Here is a 22,069-nt window from a genome sequence, read left to right as displayed (position 1 = left end):
CCATCGGGGGAGCAGGGGACAGTCACGGGGTCACATGTCACTGCAGAGGAGGCTGGAAGTGTCCCTGGCCTGCCACTGCTTCCTAGCAACAAAACTATCCTAGAGGCGGGAGATGGACTCTGGTGGGTGGGTGGATACCTGCCTGCCCCCAGGGCCCCACTGGAGGAGCCAGCCAGCGGTCTGGCGGGAAGACAAGGGTGGGCAGTTGCTTTCTGGTGTTTCTTGTGTTCTAGGCGCTGTGGTACTTGCCAGATGGACCTGGTCCTGCAGCATCATCGCAGCAGTCCTGGGACGTTGAGGACTGCTAGCAGGTCAGTCCTCAGGCTGGGGCCCAATGATGCCAATTCCAGTGTCCTGGGACCCTCAGCTGGAGTCCTGGGAACCACGTCCCCGGGATCTTCAGGGGTTATTTCCAGCCTGGCCAAACGCCGTGGCTGGACTCAACGTTCCTTTTACCTCTGCAGAAAGAGAGGAGTTTACCAGCAGAAGGGGAGCTAAAGGAGGAAGGGGGGTTTCTACCTCGAGCCCTGAATCTCCCCCTGGTGCTTTGCTGCCCTTGAGCAGATCCTGCCCCCACCCACCTCAGGGCCTCAGGTTCTCACCTGGTGAACCAGGGGCTCAAAACCAAGGTCACGGATGGCCATCTGGTGGGCAGAGACGTGACTCCCCAGGAGGATGTATTAGAACATCTTGGGTGCGATCGTAGGTCAGAGAACCCTGTTCTCAAGTGGCCATCGCCTCGCTTGGAAGTTGGTTGAGGCGGTTCAGTTTGAGATCTCAGACTCCTCCAAAGGAGGGAGGGGTGACGCTGTTGTTTGTCCAGAGCGGGCTTGGGTAAACAAAGGCTGAGAACACATTGCCCATTGCCCGCAGTCCCTTCCCTCTCATCCAGCGCTGCCCTTGGGCGCTTCCGGAGGTGGGGGAGGGAGGGAGGGAGGAGTCATGCCTGGTGGGTGGAAGGGACGTGCCCCGTCACTTGGGTTGAAGGGCTTGGGTTGAGTCATTCTCTCCCTACCCCTGGGGCAAGAAAGATTCTGGGCCAGTTTCCACGGTGCCGCATATAGGCTGTGTGACTCTGGGCAAGTGAGCTAGTCCCTCTCACCCTCGGCTTCCTCCTCTGTGCAGAGAAGATCTTGACTGTCTCAAGGGATCCCTGGGAGTGTCTTTAAGTGCCTGGTCCTTGGTCACTGACAGCTAATTCCTGTCCCGGGAAGGCACCTAATGCAGGGGTGAGGAACCAGGGTTCAAATCCCTGTTCTGCCAACAGGTGCCGCTTACCCTCTCCAGGCCTTGTATGCACTCACCTCCTGAAGGACATCTTGGTTGCTTCCAAGTTTTGGCAGCTATACCTTTGGGTCTACGAAACAGCTGTCCTCCTACGAGGAAAACGAGAAATGGCCACACCCTCAGCATTACACGCCGATGTGGGCTTGCCAGGGAAGCAGTTCTGTCCCGCGGGGTGTGGCGGTGCTTCCGAGGGAGGTTTCTCTGTTTAACGTAGAGTGGCAGTTCTCGGGTGGCGGTGAGTGTGCCCCAAAGGTAGCGTCTGGCGATGTCTGGAGCCGTTTTTAGTTCTCAGGACCGGGGGTAGGTTGCACCTGGCATCTAGTTGGTAAACGCCAGGGATGCTGCTCGATGCCCTACCGTGCACAGGACAGCCCCCTTGCCCACCACAAAGGATTATCCTGCCCCAAAGTTCGACAGTGCTGAGGATGAAACACCTGCCCTGGGGACGTGTGAGCCGTCCTTTCTGGGTGACGCTCTACCGCCACCTAGTGAGCTCCAGGGGACGTTCAAGGGAATGGCAGGGAGGTGGGTTGAGATCCTGCCCTCCCGGTGCTGCTGAATTCACTAAACTCACCAGTTGGGGAACTTCTACTCAGTGACCTCAGGTCAGGAATTCTGTGACTTGTAGCTTAGAGGATCAGACCTGACATGGCTTCACACCACACACACCCCCAACATTACCCACCTGCAGAGTGTGAGGAGTGGGTAGAAGGGAGTGCTCCATCACATGACACGGGGAAAGGATCCAACTGGAGAAAATGACAATGGAAGAGCCCAGAGTCATCCAGGAGGCAGCATGTGCCCGCCCTGGGTCCCCACCCCGTGGCCAGACGTACTAGGTCAGGGCGATGTCCCTGGATTTGCCAACGGTTGCCTTCCAGGAGATGCTCCCTGTCCTCTTGCTCTGCCTTCCGGGGGGCGCAAATATAAAAAGAAATGTGCATGCAACTATGCATCATACTTTAGATCCCACATATAAGTGATGCCACATGGTATTTGTCTTTCTCCTGATTTACTTCATTTAGTATGATAACCCATGTAGCTGCAAATGACATTATTTCATTCTTTCTTATGGCTGAGTAATACTCCAGTGTATACGCGTACCACATCTTTATCCTCTCCTCTGTTGATGGACATTTAGATTGTTTCCCTGTCTTGGCTATTGTTAATAGTGCTGCTATGAACATTGGGGTGCACATGTCTTTTCCAATTAGAGTTTTCTCTGGATTACTAATTGACTTTGTGACACCAGACAGACAAATGTCAACATCCATCGGCCTCTGTTTCCTTATCTGTAAAATAGGGAAACTATTACCTACCTCTTGGGGTTGGTTTGAGGGAGAGACTGTGGTAGACCAGTTGTTCTTTACTACACTAAGCAATAAATTCAGCTTTGTGTTTATATCTCAGATGTTGAATGACAGTCACATCCTCCTTTGAAATTCAGATATGTGCTTTAAAAAACCAGCAGATCTGTGTTATCAAAATTTGGGGGCACTTTTAAGGACCTAAGTCCTCCCTCCTCTGCTCTGGAATCACACCCACATTGATCAAGAAGGCCACCGGAGGGACTTCCCTGGCGGTGCAGTATTTAAGAATCCGCCTGTCAACGCAGGGGACATGGGTTCGATCTGTGGTCCAGGAATATCCCACATGCCGTGGAGCAACTAAGCCCGTGTACCACAACTACTGAGCCCACGTGCCACAACTACTGAAGCCTGCACGCCTAGAGCCCGTGCTCTGCAGCAAGAGAAGCCACCACAATGAGAAGCCCGCGCACCACAATGAAGAGTAGCCCCCGCTCGCCACAAGAGAAACCCCACATGCAGCAATGAAGACCCAACGCAGCCAAAAAAAAAAAAAAGAAGGCCACTGGATGCTTTTTCCAAATGCTCAGTGTTTATTTGATTCTCTCTCCATGCCCTCTGGTAGGACAGACATTTCACAGATACTGAGGTCCTATGACATGAAGTTCACAAGCCTACCTCAGGCAAATGCAATGACCAAGTTAAAGTGGACACACAAGAATCACTACCTATGAGGGCTTTATGAGAATCAGAAATCATTATCCATCTTTGAAAAGGAACCCCTGGGCACAGCTGGACCCTAGAAGTTTCCTCCATCAGAGTGAGTGTGGGTGGGGAGGGTTTTTACGTCTTCAGTTTTTCCACCAGTACCGGTCATCTTCCGCAAAAGAATACCAACCGTCACCAATTACAATGTGCGGCTTGAGTCGCTCTAGCTCCTCCAGAAGCCTTCTTATTCGAGCAGGGTATTGCCATTTCCACAGCCTGGGGAGCAAAAAGGGGACTTACTACTCTGAGAATTTGCTTCTGACGCTTCTCCCTTCCTCAGAATTCCTGGACACCCCACCAAGGGGCTGAAACCTCCTCTTGCACTTTTTTTTTTAATTTTTGGCCACACCACACGGCATGTGGGATATTAGGTCCCTGGCCAGATATCAAACCCCCATCCCCAGCACTGGAAGCACGGAGTCTTAACCACTGGATCGCCAGGGAAGTCCCTCCTCTTGTATTCTTGAGGAGAAACAGCGTGTTCCCCATAGAATGAAAGTCAGTCCCTCCTTGTAAAGGAACCCTTTACAGGGCAGACGCTACACTGAGTTTTTACAGGCACCTGTCCCTCATAGCTATCTGAAGAGACAGACATGGTTATTTCATCCATTCACGAACTCCTTCCTGAGAACTGACTTTGTGCCAGGTCCTGTTACAGGGTTTAGAGGCACAGTGATGAACAAGGCAAAATCCCCACCATCATGAAGCTTATATTCTGGGAGAGAGAAACAGGTATCCAAATAGACACATGGTATTGTCCCCATTTGACAGATGAGGAAACAGCCTCCTGAAAGGTCCATTAGTAAAATCTAGGTCTGCCTCTTCTCATCTTTACCTGCTAAGTCCCCTAAGTCACAACCTTATCTCATCAAAGGCTCCATTGCCTCATGAGTCACCGACACAAATATGCCCCTTTTCAACACAGCCTTCTGCCTTTTCAGCTCACTCGCTGAAGTGATCGCTGAAACCGTTCTCTTTGGCTGCATCAAGATCTCCAAATCCACTGAGCCATGCTTTCCAATCCACCCTCCCCCTCGGATTTCACACCACAACCATCGTGTTCTTTCTGGTGGCGTCCATCAGTCAAAACTTGACCCCTGGATAAATCCACCTGCTGTACGCTGGACCATACAGGAGAAACCAGTTAGTCAACCGGGAAGTTTGCTACTGATATAAATACATCACAATCAACCACAAGGGGCCTTCTGTGCTGCCACAAGTTTTATGTTTCTCCAGTCAGGTCTTTACTTCCCTCAATCACAGCTGTACTTCTTCACCTCCAGGGGTGCCCTGAGCTTCTATTTTGTCTACAAACATGAGGTGCTAAGCAGCAAATACTTTTTCTGTCGTCAAAATTAATTCCACACCGGGTCACTCTCTCTTACTCTTTTGTTTCCTTCTTGGTGTTTACCACCTGCAGTAATCCTGAACATTAAAAACATTTAATGGTGGGAAAATACACATAACCTTTACCATCTGAACCATTTTTCATCGTACAGGTCAGTGGCACTCAGTCCATCCACACTATTGAGCAACCATCAGCACTGTCCATCCTTATAACTCTTTTCATCTCCACCAGCTGCAACTCTGTCCCCGTTAAACGCTAACTCCGCGTCTCCCGCTCCCCAGGCCCCACCATTCCACTTTCTGTCTCTGTGGATCTGATGAGTCTAGGGGCCTCACCTAGGTAGTATCATGTAGGATTTGTCTTTCTGTCACTGGCTTATTTCACCAAGCATAATGTCCTCAAGGTTCTTCCACGTTGTAGCATGTGTCAATTTCCTTCCTTTTTAGGCCGAATAATATTTTATGGTATGGACAGACCACACGTCATTTATCCACTCACCCATCAGTAGATACCTGGGTTGCTTCCACCTCTTGGCTATTGTGAATAATGCTGCTACGGACACAGATGTGCAAATATCTCTTCGAAAACCTGCTTTCAATTTTGTTGGGTGTATACCCACAAGTGGGATGGCTGGATCCTATGGTAATTCCAGTTTTAGGGTTTTTTTTGAAGATAAACATTTTATTTGTATGTCATCCCTCCACGCTCCCCAAACCCATCCCCAGAGGAAACCCCATGGTACCAGGCACTGTACCCACCCTGTATCCACAGCACCCCAGGCGGTGCCTGGAACACGGTGGGCACTTAGCGGTTGGATAAAGATCTGGTTGATGAGACAAGGTCTCAACTTCTCAGATCCACTGCTTCTCCACCAATTAGTGTGCCTGTAGCAGAAGGAGGTTCGTATTTCAGAAGACATCGCCGGGGACTTACCCGATGGTTTGTAGATTAGATGTGGGTTGTGCAAAGGCCGAACACAGCTTTGTCATCCCTCTGGGACCGAAATTGTTCTGCATCAGGTTTAGGCTGGTCAGGTGCTGATTGCAGGAGAGGGCAGAGGAGAGGGCCTCACAGCCATCGGAGGTCAGTCCACATGTCTCCAAGCTTTAGAGAGCACAGCACAGCCAAGGAATGACCCCAAGATCCGGATCCCTCCTTCAACACATGTTTGACTTCTACCACAACTTTAAAATCACAGCGGGGGGCTTCCCTGGTGGCACAGTGGTTGAGAATCCGCCAGCCAATACAGGGGACATGGGTTCGAGCCCTAGTCCAGGAAGATCCCACATGCCATGGAGCAACTAAGCCCATGCACCACAACTACTGAGCCTGTGCTCTAGAGCCCGCAAGCCACAACTACTGAAACCCACGAGCCACGACTACTGAGCCCGCGTGCCTAGAGCCCATGCTCCGCAACAAAAGAAGCCACCGCAATGAGAAGCCTGCACACCACGACGAAGAGTAGCCCCCACTTGCCACAACTAGAGAAAGCCTGCACACAGCAACAAAGACCCAATGCAGCCAAAAATAAATACCACAACGGAATACTACTCAGCCATGAAAAAGAACAAAATCTTGCCACTTGCAGCAACATGGGTGGACCTGGAGTGTATTATGCATAGTGAAGTAAGTCAGACAGAGAAAGACAAACACTGTATGTTTTCACTTAAATGTGGAATCTAAAAAATAAAATGAATGAATGAAGAAAACAGAAATAGAGTCATAGACACAGAGAAAAAACCAGTGGTGGGGGAGGGGCAATAGAGAAGTAGGGGATTAAGAGGTACAAACAACTAGGTATAAAATAAATCAGCAGCAGGACTTCCCTGGTGGTCCCCTGGTTAAGAATCTACCTTCCCAATTTTTTCAGATTCCACATATATGCGTTAATATATGATATTTGGTTTTCTCTTTATGACTTACTTCAGTCTGTAGGACAGTCTCTAGGTCCATCCACATCTCTACAAATGACCCAATTTCATTTCTTTTTATGGCTGAGTAATATTCCATTGTATATATGTGCCACGTCTTCTTTATCCATTCATCTGTTGATGGACACTTAGGTTGCTTCCACGTCCTGGCTATTGTAAATAGTGCTGCAATGAACATTGGGGTGCATGTGTCTTTGAATTACAGTTTTCTCTGGGTATATGCCCGGGAGTGGGATTGCTGGGTCATATGGTAGCTCTATTTTTAGTTTTTTAAGGAACCTCCATACTGTTCTCCATACTGGCTGTATCAATTTACATTCCCATCAGCAGTGCAAGAGGGTTCATTTTACTCCACACCCTCTCCAGCATTTATTGTTTGTAGAAACAATGTAGTTTTTAAAAAATATTTATTTATTTTTGGCTGCATTGTGTCTTCGTTGCTATGCATGGGCTTCCTCTAGTTGCGGTGAGCGGGGGCTGCTCTTTGTTGCCATGCGCGTGCTTCTCATTGTGGTGGCTTCTCTTGTTGCAGAGCATGGGCTCTAGGTGCGCGGGCTTCAGTAGTTGTGGCATGCAGGCTTAGGTGCTCCACGGCATGTGGGATCTTCCCGGACCAGGGATTGAACCCATGTCTCCTGCGTTGGCAGGCAGATTCTTAACCACTGCACCACCAGGGAAGTCCCAAAACAGTGTACTTTAATTAAAAAATACTTTATTGCTAAAAAATGTTAATCTTCTGAGCCTTCATCAAGTCATCAAAGTTCACCAATCTGGAATTAACAGATACAAGCTACTGTATATAAAATAGGTAACCAACAAGGACCTACTGTATAGCGCAGGGAATATGCTCAATATCCTGTAATAACCTATAAGGGAAAAGAATCTGAAAAATAATTATATGTATAATGTATAACTGAATCACTTTGCTGTATACCTGAAACTAACACAACATTGTAAATGAACTATATTTCAGTTTAAAAAAATTAGAAAGTAAAAAAAAAGCTCATTGCTCACAGATCACCATCACAAATATAATAAAAATGAAAAAGTTTGAAACATTGGGAGAATCACCAAAATGTGACAGAGACACAAAGTGAGAAAATGTTGGAAAAATGGCACTGATAGACTTGCCTGATGCAGGGTTGCCACAAACCTTCCATTTGTGAAAAACACAGTATCTGGGAAGAACAATAAACTGAGGTCTGCCTGTAATCTACTTTCTGTCTTTATGGATTTGCCCATTCTGGATATTTCATAGAAATGGAATCATACAACATGTGACCTTTTGTATTTGGCTTATTTCACTTTAGCCTAATGTCTTCAACGTTCATCCACATTGTAGCATGTGTCAGTGCTTCAGTTCTTTTTTTTAAAAAATTTTTATTTTACATTATATTGTTGATTTATTGACACAATGTTGTGTTAGTTTCAGGTGTACAGCAGTGATTCAATTGTGTATATATATATATATATAATATATATATATCCATTCTTTTTCAGATTCTTTTCCCATATAGGTTATTACAGAATATTGAGTAGCATTCCCTGTGCTGTACAGTAGGTCCTTGTTGGTGATTTTATATATATATATATATATATATATATATATATATATATATATATATATATATATATATATATATATATATTAGTGTGTATATGTTAATCCCAAACTTGTAATTTATCCCTGCCCGCCATGTTTCCTCTTTAGTAACGATGTTTGTTTTCTGTGTGAGTCTGTTTCTTTTTCATAAGTTCATTTGTATCCTTTTTTTTTAGATTCCACATATAAGCCATATCACATGGTATTTGTCTGTCTCTGTCTGAATTCCTTCACTTAGTTTGACCATCTCTAGGTCCATCCATGTTGCAGCAAGTGGCACTATTTCATTCTTGTTTTATGGCTGAGTAATATTCCATTGTATGTACTGGCACACTGTGTTAAACAAGCCTCTGGGGTGATTCTGATGCTTACTAGGGTTTGAGAACCAGCCATGTCATCATTTGCTCTTCGGTCCACCTTTCTCACTAGACCATAAATGCACCACTCCATGGTCCATGTATGTCCATACCTCCACCATTTGGCACTGTGCTCAGCACACATGGGTTTTCCAGTAAACATGCATCTATTTAGTTCTCACTACCTCCAGACCCTGTTCTCAAGCGTTGGCTATTTAATTCATCCACATAAAGGAGCCCAGTTAGAATTTGTGCCTCAGTCTGTTACTCTGCCATGGTTGTATGCTGTCTAATTTGATGGAATTGTGAAAATCAGAACACGGTCTTTGTTCAAGCGACTTAACGTTTGGGTCCCCTTCACTCTGTGCCCAGCCCTCAAAGAGGTGATCCCAGGAACGTACCCAAGTCTCCTCAGAGAATTCTTCTGTTTCAATCCCTCACACAGCGCTGCAATCCCGTGGTCACCCAGGGCATTGGCGGCTAGATCCAGGCTCTTCAGGTGTTGACTTCTTGTGATGACATAGGACAGATTCTTGCAGCAAGCGGCAGTGAGACGGCACTTTACCAATCTGCAAGAGGAGGGAAGTGGGGGTCGGTGGGGGAGAGAGAGCGTGAGAGAGAGAGAGAGATGGAGAGAGAGAGAGAGATGGAGAGAGAGAGATGAAGACAGAAAAAGAGATGAATAGATATAGAGAGATGGAGAGAGAGAGGGAGAGAGAGGTTGAGATGAAGAGGAGAGAGATGGAGATTATTGAGCGAGATTTAGAGAGAGAGACAATATCTGTACCTTTTGAGGAGAGCGCCACAATGGGATAAGGTTCAGAAACATTAGTAGAGATTCCCCTTGTTCCTTCCTAACTGGGGATCTTTCTGTCCATCCCTGTGAACAGCTTAGGACAGTTTATCATCTCAAGAGACAGATAATAGCAGAGGGTGGGGAAAGTTTTTGAAGAGACTGGAGGCGTCTTCAGACAAAGAAATGAGCTATCAGAGCATTCTTTTCACCTGAAAATGAGATAAACATTCTCCCTGGTGGAGGGCAGGGAGAGAGACGGAAAAAAACGCCAGTAGAAATTGGTAGAGCCTCTGACAAAGGGACAGAGTCCTGAGAGGGACAGAAAAGATGATAGAAGTCACTGAAACACTAGGTAGGGTTTGGGATCCAAAAGGAGAAGGGGTCTTGTGTGTCTGTTCCCAGGAGGAGTGGGAGAGGGTGGAAATGGCCCCTTCAGTAGTGACTATATGAGTCATCTGAGTAGACATGACAGAAACAGCTCCGGAGTCTCACATCATCAATTTAGTGTGCTCAGCACAGAATGATCCCACTGGGTCCATCTCCATGAGGCATTCACATCAAAAACGAGGAAGGAGGGCTTCCTTGGTGGTGCAGTGGTTAAGAATCCACCTGCCAATGCAGGGGACACGGGTTTGATCCCTGGTCTGGGAGGATCCCACATGCCGTGGAGCAACTAAGCCTATGAGCCACAACTACTGAGGCCAGCACGCCACAACTACTGAAGCCCGTGCACCACAACTACTGAAGCCCATGTACCTAGAGCCTGTGTTCCGCAACAAGAGAAGCCACCGCAATGAGAAGCCTGCACAAAGCAAAGAAGAGTAGCCCCCACTCGCAACAACTAGAGGAAGCCTGCATGCGGCAACGAAGACCCAACGCAGCCAAAAATAAATTTAAAAAGAGAAAAAGAAAAAAGAACGAGGAAGGACTCACTTGTGAAGACCAGGTGGGAATGAACAAGTCTTAGAGGCCAGTATGGACCAATGGTGATGGTGAGGACCAGAAAATCTCCCAGCACTTAAGTGCAACCCCAAAGAAATAGCATCTCCAATGGACTAAGCTGAATTTTCTATACCATGCAGCATTAGGGCTCAAAATGCCAATTCCATGAAAAGAAATAGAAGAATTAATACTTGGGGGCTACTCAGAGGTTTGTGTACTATGATCTCTATCCAATTCCTTTCGTTTACTTATTTTTGGGGAGGGAGAGCTCTCAGAGTGGTCCCACGTTTTGGTCCACTAACTCTACCTTTGTAATCGATCATAAGAAAAGGCTATCAAGCACAGAGTTTGATAAGGGACACATGACTAAAACACTGGACATAAGCCCAGTGTCCAGCTTTTGGGGATTTTATTTATTAAAATTTTATTTTTTGGCCACACCATTTGGCATGTGGGATCCTAGTTCCCTGACCAGGGATTGAACCCGTACCCCCTGCAGTGGAAGCACAAAGTCGTAACCACTGGATCGCCAGGGAAGTCCCAGCTCTGGGGGGTTTTAAACGTTATTATGCACCATTAAATGGAATACCATATCGTGGCTTCATTTACTATTATGATTTGCTTATCCTCAAGGACAGAATGCGAGACCCAAGCAAGGTTTATGGTCCTTGGGAGTTTTAGTTCCCCCTGGTGTGTGATTGGTGGGGGAACTGCAGAAATATTGAGAGCCACATGCCTGCCACATGGTAAGAATACCTGAAGTGGAAACTGCTAGGATCCTTTCTTTGTGACACATTCAATGCTGCTTCTGCATCCGGGAGACATTAACTGAAATATCGAGTGATTATTGCTTGGTTTCAAGCTTAGAGATTTATTTCTGTTCATTGAGGTCCTTTAGTTTTTTCTAGTTGGTTTAGTGATGGAATACTCCTAGTATATAAAAATGTTCCAATAGGGGTGAAGAAATTTGAGCCCCAGAGAGAAAAGGGATTGAGAGATAGACAGCTGCCCCCCTCCCCCTCCACCCCACAAACAGAATGAATAGCTGAAGATTAACCTGGTGCAAGATGTTCTGAAAAGTAAAGAGGTTTTAGAGATCAAGCATGTCCTAGAATCCCACAGATCCTTCCACGGGGCTCCCGTTCAGAATACTTTCTCTTTCCTTCCCATACTCACTGCAGTGTCAACACATCAACTTACGCAGAGTGTCCACTGGAAAGAATGAGCCTCAGTCGACCCTAGAACTCATTTGTGGTACCATCGCTCTTGACATTCTAGAACCTCAGGCCCCCCCATGGTAGAGTTGATCCCCAACAACCAGGGAAACTTACTCAAGGTCCTGGAGGAGACAAGACGGCTCCATCATGACCTCACACAGAAGGTTCATCCCGTCATCTTCCAAGGGGTTCATGCTAAGGCTCAGATGCGTCAGATGTCTGTTGCCCATGAGTGCAAACGCAAGAAAGCCACAGCCAGCCACATCCAGGTTGCACGCGTTTAATCTGCAGGGCACACACAGGGAAAGAGGACGGTCATACATGTTCCTCAGTGTGACCTCACGTGAGCAACTCCCCTCGGCCTCAGTTTTCTCCTCCTGTGGGTGTCAGGGATGGGATGACCTTGGAACACCTGGCACAGTGCACGTGCTGGATGCTACTCAAAATCCATCTTTTTAAAATTTTCCTCCATACTCAATGCATTCGCTTCCTGTGGCTGCTGTAACAAGTGGCCACAAACTTAGTGTTTTAAAAACACACCTATGTTATCTCACGGTTTTGGAGGTCAGGGTCTCACTGGTCTGGAAATCAAGGTGTCAGCAGGGCTGTGTTCCTTCTGGGGAGAATCTGTTCCCTTGCCTTTTCCAGCTGTTAGAAGCTGCCCCCATGCCTTAGATCTCGATCTCCAGCCAGCAACTGTATCACTCTGTTATCACCCCTCCACCTCTGAGTCTCCTACCTCCTTCTTTCCTCTGAAGGACATGTGTGATTACATGGGGACCACCCAGATAATCTAGGAGAATCTTCCCATCTCAAGATTATTTTAAAAATTTTTTTTTTTTGCTCTTTTATTCTATTCTATTTTATTTTTACTTTGGCTGCACCGCACGTCTTGAGGGATCTTAGTTCCCTGACCGGGGATCAAACCTCCGCCCCCTGCAGTGGAAGCATGGAGTCCTGACCACTGGACCGCCAGGGAAGTCCCTCAGGATTCTTAACTTAATCACACTGCAAAGTCCTTTTTACCACGTAAGGTAACATATTCATAGGTTCCGGGGATTAGGACACGGACATCTTGGCGAGGGGGTGGTGCCCACTAGTCTCTCTACACTGCTATCTCCCCATACTTACTCACTGGGGAACCTTAGAACTCGTCGTAAGGTAGACATATGAATCAAAGTTATATGCTTCAACAGAATTTCTGGCTACAGGTACACCATTAATGCACGAATATTTTCCCCTCACGTGACGTTGTTGGTGGACTAATGGGTCAAAGAGGTGAAACGGCAGAGCTGGTTGTCGGCCCTGAGCAGGGCTGACAGTCTCACATTCTTACCGTCAAACCAAAGATTTCTGATGGAAGAGTCTGGCAACACGAGGGAGCAGTATTTAAAACAGTGACAGGGACACCTACACCTACTGTAAAATAGCTAGGGTACGCAGCACCCCCAGATATGTGTGGGTGTCACACACACTTTCTGGCTAATAATCCTACATCACCAGTACCCTCGTCTAAAAATCTCATCTCTCTCTTTTTTTTTTTTGGCCACACGTCACGTGGGATCTTAGTTCCTTGACTGGGGATCAAACCAGTGCACCCTGCATTGGAAGTACAGAGTCTTAACCACTGGACCGCCAGGGAAGTACTGAAAAATCTCATTATTCATGGACTCTGCATTCCTGAATCCGCCTCCTTGCGAACACTGGTGTCCCCAAAAACCGATATTTTCAAATCAATAATGTGCAGAGCAGAGAAAAATTTGAGTTGTCGGTTGCACATGCTCCTAGCTGAGGTTGGAATTTTTCAGCTGTCCCACCATAAACAGGCATCCTTTTCACGGTCCAGTTAACGCCATGATTTTTTGCATTTTTGTGTTTTTTTTGGTTGTTGGTGGTGACTTCATTGTTTAAAATGGCCCCCAAGGGTAGTGCTAAGGTGCTGTCTAGTGTCCTAAGGGTAAGAAGGCTGGGATGTGCTTTATGGAGAAAACATATGTATCACATAAGCTTCCTTCAGGGAGGAGATCTAGTGCTGTGGGCTGTGAGTTCAATGTTAATGAATCAATAATATGCATTAAATAAAGTGTCTTTAAAAAGAAACACACAAAACAAGGTTATGTATTGATTGGTTGAAGAAAACGTGACACAAGTGAACTTATCTATGAAACAGAGACAGACACACAGACATAGAGAACAGACTTGTGCTTGCCAAGGGGGAGGGAGGCTGGGGGAGGGATGGATTGGGAGCTTGGGATTAGCAGATGTAAGCTATTGTCTATAGGATGGATAAACAACAAGGTCCTACTGTATAGCACAGGGAACTATATTCAATATCTTGTGATAAACCATAGTGAAAAAGAATATATATATGTATAACTGAATCACTTTGCTATACAGCAGATATTAACACAACAATATAAATCAACTATACTTGAATAAAATAAATTTTAAAAAATGTGACCAGCGGCTCCCAGGAACCTAACCCTGTATTCCACCCCCCAGGAGCAATGGTTCAGTATTCGCTAATTCAGCATTTGCTAATTCAGTATTCACGGCAACTTTACAGAACACAACTGCCACCAGTAATGAGAATCGGCTGTATTTGGATAAATGAGGACTTCCCACTGTAAGAAAACACAGAGGCAGAGGTGGAATTTTCCACGGAAGGATGAAATATAGACGCTCTCAGGAGGAGCAGGATGTGGCACTTATCAGGTCCCTTCGTCCTGACAATTTCCACGTTCCCCACTGCTTTCTGCTCTTTGTAATAAAGCTACGAATCCTCGCAGGGCAGCGAGTTGGACTCACATCAGCCTCTGTAGACCACAGTTGGGAAGTTTCACGGCTCGACACAGCAGATTCATGCCTTCACTCCCCAGGCTGTTTCCTGACAGGTACAGATGTGTCAAGCTCTGGTTCTTGGTGAGAGCCGAGGCCAGATCCTGGCAGTCAGTGGCTGTGAGGCCACAGTTCCCCAGTCTGCAAGGAGAGAGTCCCAGAAAGGCAATGATATCTATTCTTAGATTTCCATCTCTCCCTCCCTTGCAAGGAAGGGAGAGAAAGGTCACCCCCATAGCTGACACGCCCTGGCAGATATCTGGTGATGTCACATCATGTCTGTGTTTAACTTGCAAGCTCAACTCCAGTGATTCAGTCCCCAAATTGCACTCTGAAAGAATGAAATAATGCCATTTGCAGCAACAAGGATGGACCTAGAGATGGTCATACTGAGTGAAGTAAGACAGAGAGAGACAAATATCATATGATATTGCTTATATGTGGAATCTTAAAAGAAAAGATACAAATGAATTTACAAAACAGAAATATGACTCACAGACATAGAAAACAAACTTATGGTTACCAAAGGGGAAAGGTGGCGGAGAGGGATAAATTAGGAGTTTGGGATTAACAGATACGGACTACTATATATAAAATAGATAACAAGTAAGGACCTACTGTACAGCACAGGGAACTCTACTCAATGTCTTATAATAATCTACAAGGGAAAAGAATCTGAAAAAGAATATATATATATGTATGTACATACATATATATACCTACACACACACATATATATATATACATGTACATTTTTTATCTGAATCACTTTGTTGTACACCCAAAACTAACACAACATTGTAAATCAACTATACTTCAAATCAAAACAAAACAGAACAAAGCAAAACAAAAATACTACTCTAAATATCGTGGGTGATTAAATCTTCCATCAGCCACCATGGGCAGCGCCTGGGCAAAGCAAATCTCTCTATCCGGCTGTTTTACTGTGGTGTGAGGTTTTGCAGAGATGGGTGACTTCCCTATTTAGAAGGACTTACATTTAATACACCATGACCCATAGATATAAACTAGATAGTCCACCACTTTAGCAAAGCTTAAGAAGCAACAGTACTTGAAAATGAGAGTTTAATAGTACTTCTCTCATGGGATTGTGACAAAATTAGATGAATTGACACATCTGACGTGCTTAGAGCAGTGCAATGCCCATAGCAAGCACTTCCGCTGTATTATTGGTGGTGGTTCCTTTCGATGAAGGAAGAAATGCTTGCTGGGTTGGACTTGAAAGGGATCAGGACAGGCCACCTCAAAAATATGCTACTTTGGGGCTTCCCTGGTGGCGCAGTGGTTGAGAGTCCGCCTGCCGATGCAGGGGACACGGGTTCGTGCCCCGGTCCGGGAGGATCCCACGTGCCACGGAGCGGCTGGGCCCGTGAGCCATGGCCGCTGAGCCTGCGCGTCCGGAGCCTGTTGCTCCGCAACGGGAGAGGCCACAACGGTGAGAGGCCCGTGTACAGCAAAAAAAAAAAAAAAAAAATGCTACTTTGACTTAAACAGTATTTTGAGCTGGAGGCAATTAAGAAAAACCAGACACAGGAGGAGCTCTCTGCCCTCCACCTATCTGCCTGAAAGCAGGGCACACATTTCCCCCACTTCCTGTACCAGGGAAAGAACAACCTTTATCACAGAGATAGAGGTGGCACTGAGGCAAGTCTTCCTAGAACCCTTATTTTCTATTAGTTTCCCCCATTTACTTCCTAGTCACCTTCCCATAATTTATCAGCCCATAGAAGCCCCAAACCCCTTTCCTTTGTCTAGTCACTTCTCCGCAATTCATTACCTTTTGTTAAAATGGTATATAAGCTCCTGAGTCTAACTGCTTCTTCGGGATTTTCACTTTCTTTCCGTGAAGGCCCCATGCGCATTAAAAAAAATTAACATCAATAAAATGTGTACGCCTTTTCTCCTGCAAATCTGTCCATTGTCTGTTTAATTTGCAGGCCCCAGATACTGATCATAAGAGTGTAGAGTAAAGTTTTTCTCCCCCACCCCTCCACAGGTTGATGGCTAGAAGGTATGTTGGCTTCCATTGTGATTTTTTTTTCCCCCTTCTGGGCTTGAAAGGGTAATTAGTGCCACTTGGTTTTCAACTTTTGCTCTGATTCCGAACCAAACTCCCACTGAAGGAGGATGCTCCTGCCATGGCACGCTTTGGGAATGGTGGGGAGAAACAACCTTGTCCGAATTGTGGGATGTCAAGGAGGAAATTCCCAGGTAACAGAGCAGTTCCCTAGGTATCAAAACGGGAGCTCAGAGTTTAGTTGTGCCTTTTATTCCCTGTGTGACCTGAGAGAAGAGACTTCCCTTCTTCTGGATTCTGTTTTCCTTATGAGCAAGTGGGAGGAAAAAATTCCCAGCTGGTAGGTTGCTTGTGAAAATGATGTTAACGGGAGAGAACACTTAGCACAGAGCCTGGTGCTTCAGGATGCCATAGACGGCAGCTGAACCACAATCCTACGTCTCTTTGGGATTTGGGCATTGGAGAGAGTTTCTAGTATATAGTACAGTGTTGTTAACTATAATCTGAATGCTGTATGTTAGATCCCCAGAACTTATTCCTCTTATAACTGGAAGTTTATACCCTTTGACACATATCTCCCCATTTCCCCACTCCCAGCCTCTGGCACCCTCCATTCTACTCTGTTTCTTTAAGTTCAGCTTCTGCTCTGGTCTTTTATATCCGTTTGGGGTCAGTAGCAAAGACACAGATGTTAGTTTTTGGGTCTTTCTCCAACCTCCACATTGGGCTCTCCCACGAGGTCCCATCTCCCATTCTAACCCTCGGCTTACTCAGCCAATTCCCCTCCCTTTTCCCACAGACTTGGATGATCTCAAGAGAAGATAACTGGTGAACAGAGTTCAACTCACATAAGCTTCTGCAGGGTGCACTGTGTGACCTTCAAGGCATCACAGAGAGACTTTATGCTCTGGTCCGTCACCTTATTTCCTGCCAGGCTCAGGGATTTCAGGCTGATGGGCGTAACAAGCATTTGGGCGATCACCTGACAACAGGTGTGGGTTAATTCACAGTGATCCAACCTGCAGAGACAGGCAACGGGAGACACATCCTCACCTCTTCCCAGAAGCAAGCCATTTCCCCTCCTTCCCTGCACAGCAGCCACTCTGTCCATTTGGCTGGTTCCTGGATGCTGTTTGCTCTGGCCTGAGGGTCTGAGCATTTGCTGTTTCTGTTTGCAACACCCCTTCTCATCCCAGCCCCAGGTCTTTTTGTGGTTCAATTTTCCATTCACTCTCCGGAGTGTCATTTCTTCTGAGTAAGTGAGTCTCACTACCTTCCTTAACTATGCCTGCCCTTCCCTACCCAACCCCATCCTCTTGCTTCAGTATTATTTTATTCATAGCAATTATCAAAAGCTGACATCTCATATATTTATCTGACATGTAACATTGTGTATCAGGTGTAACTTGATATATTTATACATTGCAATATGTATACATTGATTTGATACATTCATATATTGCAATATGATTGCCAATGTAGCAGTAGCTACAACCTTTATCACATCACGCGTTATCATTTCTTTTTTTTTGTTTTTGGTGGGAATAATTAAGATCTAGTCTCCTGGCAATTTTGATGTTTATAATACAATACTGGGGCATCTATAATCATTATACTGTGCATTAGATCTCCAGGACCTATTTATCTATTGGCAAGTTGGTACCCTTAAATAGTATATCCTCTAGGCCTGATGTGTCATGTAATCTGCTGTTTTGCAAGTAGCTTTACCATCTGAAACATGGAGATAACCGCTACCAATCACAGTGGTGCTTGTGAGGATTAAAAGAGTAAATACCGCAGCCAGGCATTGCTCTAATTGTGCAAACCTGTTCTTGCTTTTACCTGGATGCAGAGTTGGACTACATTGCACAGCCTGCCTTGCAGTGAGTATGATCACAGAACTGAGTTCCTGCTAAGAGAAATATGAGGGGAAGTGATTTGAACCACTTCTGGGTCAGGTCCATAAGACCTCCAGGTTTCCCCAAGCTCCCTCTGCTTCTATAAGCAGACTGCCTGTGCCCAGCAGGGTCTTGGAAGCTGCGTGTTAACAGTAGGACCTGGGCTTCCCTGGTGGAGCAGTGGTTAGGAATCCGCCTGCCAATGCAGGGGACACAGGTTTGAGCCCTGGTCCACGAAGATCCCACATGCCGCAGAGCAACTAAGCCCGTGCACCACAACTACTGAGCCTGCGCTCTAGAGCCCGAGAGCCACAACTACTGAGCCCGTGTGCCACAACTGCTGAAGCTCGCACGCCTAGAGCCCGTGCTCCACAACAAGAGAAGCCACCTGAAGAAGCCTATGCACCGCAGCAAAGAGTAGCCCCCGCTCACCGCAACTAGAGAAAGCCTATGCGCAGCAAAGAGGACCCAACACAGTCAAAAATTAATTAATTAATCAAAAAGAAACATAATGTTATAATGTTATATAAGTTTCATATATACAAGTCAATGTACCACAATAAAAAAATGTTTTAACAGCCTAAATAAAATTTCTTTTTGCCAGAAAAAAATATTGAAAGTTACTTTTTTCTTGTGGTGAAATATACATAACACAAAATTTACCATCTTAACTTTTCAGTGTACAATTCAGTGGCATTAATTATATACACACTGTTGTGCAGCCATCGACACCAACTTTATCCAGACTCCTGATTCTCTATAATATTTTAGCAGCTTTCTGTGAATGATTATTTCAAAATAAAAAGTAAAAACAATAAAGCCCTGAAATCCGCCAAGCAAAAACCATACCCAGGACTTACCTCAGAGACTCCAGCAAACAGTTTGGGTGCTTTACTGCTTCACATGCCATCATAACATCTCTATCCTTCAGGTGAGTGCTTTCCAAGTCCAGGTATTTAATATTTCTGTTGATAAGCGTTAGCCAGAGGTGACGGAGACCAGGGGTAATCTGGGCACCTGTAAATCTACAGAAGAGGAAAGAAAACAGTAGTTAGACATTTGGGTGACATTTGGTTGTATCCTAATGTTTCCTTCTTGCTCTTTCTTCCATTTCAACTCTGATCTCTCATTATTTGCATTTACAATTGCCCCTCAAATAACATGGATTTAAACTGCACAAGTCCACTCATACATGGATTTTTTTCAATAAAAATATATATGTAGAACATTGTATGCAAAACTTGTATTGAAGTGGATAGCCTATCATTACACAGGAATAAGGTGAGTGATATTCAGTATAAAATTAATGTGTTTGTTTTCTCACTGTTTTAAAACTTTGCTTTCAAAGAATTGCATTACTGTACAGTCTGCCTTTCTCTCTCATAATTGTAGACACTGTATCAGCTGATCGTCACAGGTGTTTTTTTTAAAAAATGTAACAATGTTTCCAATACTGTATTATGAGTATGACTGTAATATGGATGCCATAAAAACGTTATAATGGGGCTTCCCTGGTGGCGCAGTGGTTGAGAGTCCGCCTGCCGATGCAGGGGACACGGGTTCGTGCCCCGGTCCGGGAAGATCCCACATGCTGCGGAGCGGCTGGGCCCGTGAGCCATGGCCGCTGAGCCTGCATGTCCGGAGCCTGTGCTCCGCAATGGGAGAGGCCACAGCAGTGAGAGGCCCACGTACCGCAAAAAAAAAAAAAAGAAAAAAAAAATTATAATGATTCATTCATTAGTGTACAGGCTAGGCTACCATAAAGCAATCTTATTGCTGCTTCCTCATTATCTATGCATGAATCATTACACCTGTAAATAAATATGAATTTCTTTCACATTATATTTTCATTTTTGATGTCCACTGTAACACGTATGTATCTACACATATGTATGTTATACATATAACATCTAAAGTATTTTGTATCATATAATATTGATGGAGATACTGACAAATGATTCCCCTTATAAATAGACAACGTCAATTTATGGTATCAATACAGTACTGTAAAAATGTACTTTCTCTTCCTTATGATTTTCTTAATAACATCTTTTCTCTAGCTTACTTTATTGTAAGACTACAGTATATAATACATATATAAATATGTATTAATTGACTATGTTATTGGTAAGGCCTCTGGTCAACAGTAGACTATTAGTGGTTAAGTTTTTGGGGAGTCAAAAGTTATGTTTGGATTTTTGACTGCATGGGGCCAGGGCTTGGCATTGTTCAAGGGTCAAAACAATTCCTGCATTGTTCAAAGGTCAAAAGTATTTTATTTTAAAGCAGCAAACACTTGAGTACCTATGATGCATCAGGCACTGGGAAGAGTGTATTAAACAAATGCTAATATTCTGTGCCCTATGGAGCTTAACCTATCAGGGAAGACATTCAACAGAGGCAAAAGAGTTATGCATCAGAAAGCTAAAAATAGAGCTACTATAGGATCCAGCAATCCCACTCCTGGCAGAGAAAGCCATAATTCAAAAAGATACATGTACCCCGATGTTCACTGCAGCACTACTTACAATAGCCAGGACATGGAAGCAACCTAAGTGTCCATCAACAGATGAATGGATAAAGAAGACATGGTACATATATACAATGGAATACTACTCGGCCATATAAAGAACAAACGAATGCCATTTTCAGCAATATGGATGGACCTAGAGATTATCATCCTAAGTGAAGTAAGTCAGACAGAGAAAGACAAATATATGATATCACTATGTGGAATCTAAAAAAAAATGGTACAAATGAACCTATCTACAAAACAGAAATAGAATCACAGACGTAGAAAACAAACTTATGATTACCAAGGGGGAAAGGGTGCGGGAGGGCTAAATTGGGAGATTGGGATTGACATATACACACTACTATATATAAAATAGATAACTAACAAGGACCTACTGTATAGCACAGAGAACTCTACTCAATACTCTGTAATGACCTATATGGGAATAGAATCTAAAAAAGAATGGATATATGTATATGTATAGCTAATTCACTTTGCTATGCAGCAGAAACTAACACAACATTGTACATCAACTATATTCCAAAAAAATTATAAAAAAAGAATGAAATATGTTATAGTTCATTAAGAATAGAGCTACAGATAGCTAGCCAAGTTCAAGTGGAAGAAGAAAGTCACATGTCAGACTGTGCAATGTGATATCATTTGGATTAAAAACTTCATATGCCACTAAATATTTATAATTGCATGGAAAATTTATGAGAATACGTGAAAGTAATTAGGCAAACAGGAAGCTGAAGAGGCATCAGGGGACTTACTGAAAATCCTCTGTACTTCCTGAATCTCTTTACGATTATCATGTATTAGGGTTGAATGACAAATAGTGATGACATGGATTTTTTTTTTTTAGAGTTACTGTTTTTTCTTTTAACATCTTTATTGGAGTATAATTGCTCTACAATGGTGTGTTAGTTTTTGCTGTATAACAAAGTGAATCATCCATACATATACATATATCCCCATATCTCCTCCCTCTTGCGTCTCCCTCCCACCCTCCCTATGCCACCCCTCTAGGTGGTCACAAAGCACCGAGCTGACCTCCCTGTGCTATGCGGCTGCTTCCCACTAGCTATCTATTTTACACTTGGTAGTGTATATATGGATGACACGGATTAAAGCAAGTGACAGGGTGTAACAAGAGCTTAACATAGGGGTGGCTAGTGGGGAGGGATTCCCAAGGGAAAAATAGTTAAGATAACAGCTGATA

General features: G+C 44.7%; 1 protein-coding gene across 1 annotated transcript in view; it reads right to left on the bottom strand.

Moving 5' to 3' along the window:
* Positions 1-3,370: 3,370 nt before the first annotated feature.
* NLRP5 (NLR family pyrin domain containing 5) overlaps positions 3,371-22,069 on the bottom strand; it is a 28,967-nt gene continuing 10,268 nt past the window's right edge. Inside the window, exons 5-11 of the mRNA XM_004283269.3 lie at positions 19,190-19,354; positions 17,280-17,450; positions 14,364-14,534; positions 11,670-11,840; positions 9,002-9,169; positions 5,644-5,814; positions 3,371-3,578 (exon numbers count right to left, since the gene is read on the bottom strand). Of these exons, the coding sequence (XP_004283317.1) occupies positions 3,446-3,578; positions 5,644-5,814; positions 9,002-9,169; positions 11,670-11,840; positions 14,364-14,534; positions 17,280-17,450; positions 19,190-19,354 (1,150 nt within the window). The 3' untranslated portion in view covers positions 3,371-3,445. The remainder of the gene's footprint in view (positions 3,579-5,643; positions 5,815-9,001; positions 9,170-11,669; positions 11,841-14,363; positions 14,535-17,279; positions 17,451-19,189; positions 19,355-22,069) is intronic.

This window comes from Orcinus orca, chromosome 20 (assembly GCF_937001465.1).
Source record: "Orcinus orca chromosome 20, mOrcOrc1.1, whole genome shotgun sequence".
Taxonomy (NCBI): domain Eukaryota; kingdom Metazoa; phylum Chordata; class Mammalia; order Artiodactyla; family Delphinidae; genus Orcinus; species Orcinus orca.
This window is presented reverse-complemented; position numbering and strand designations above follow the sequence as displayed.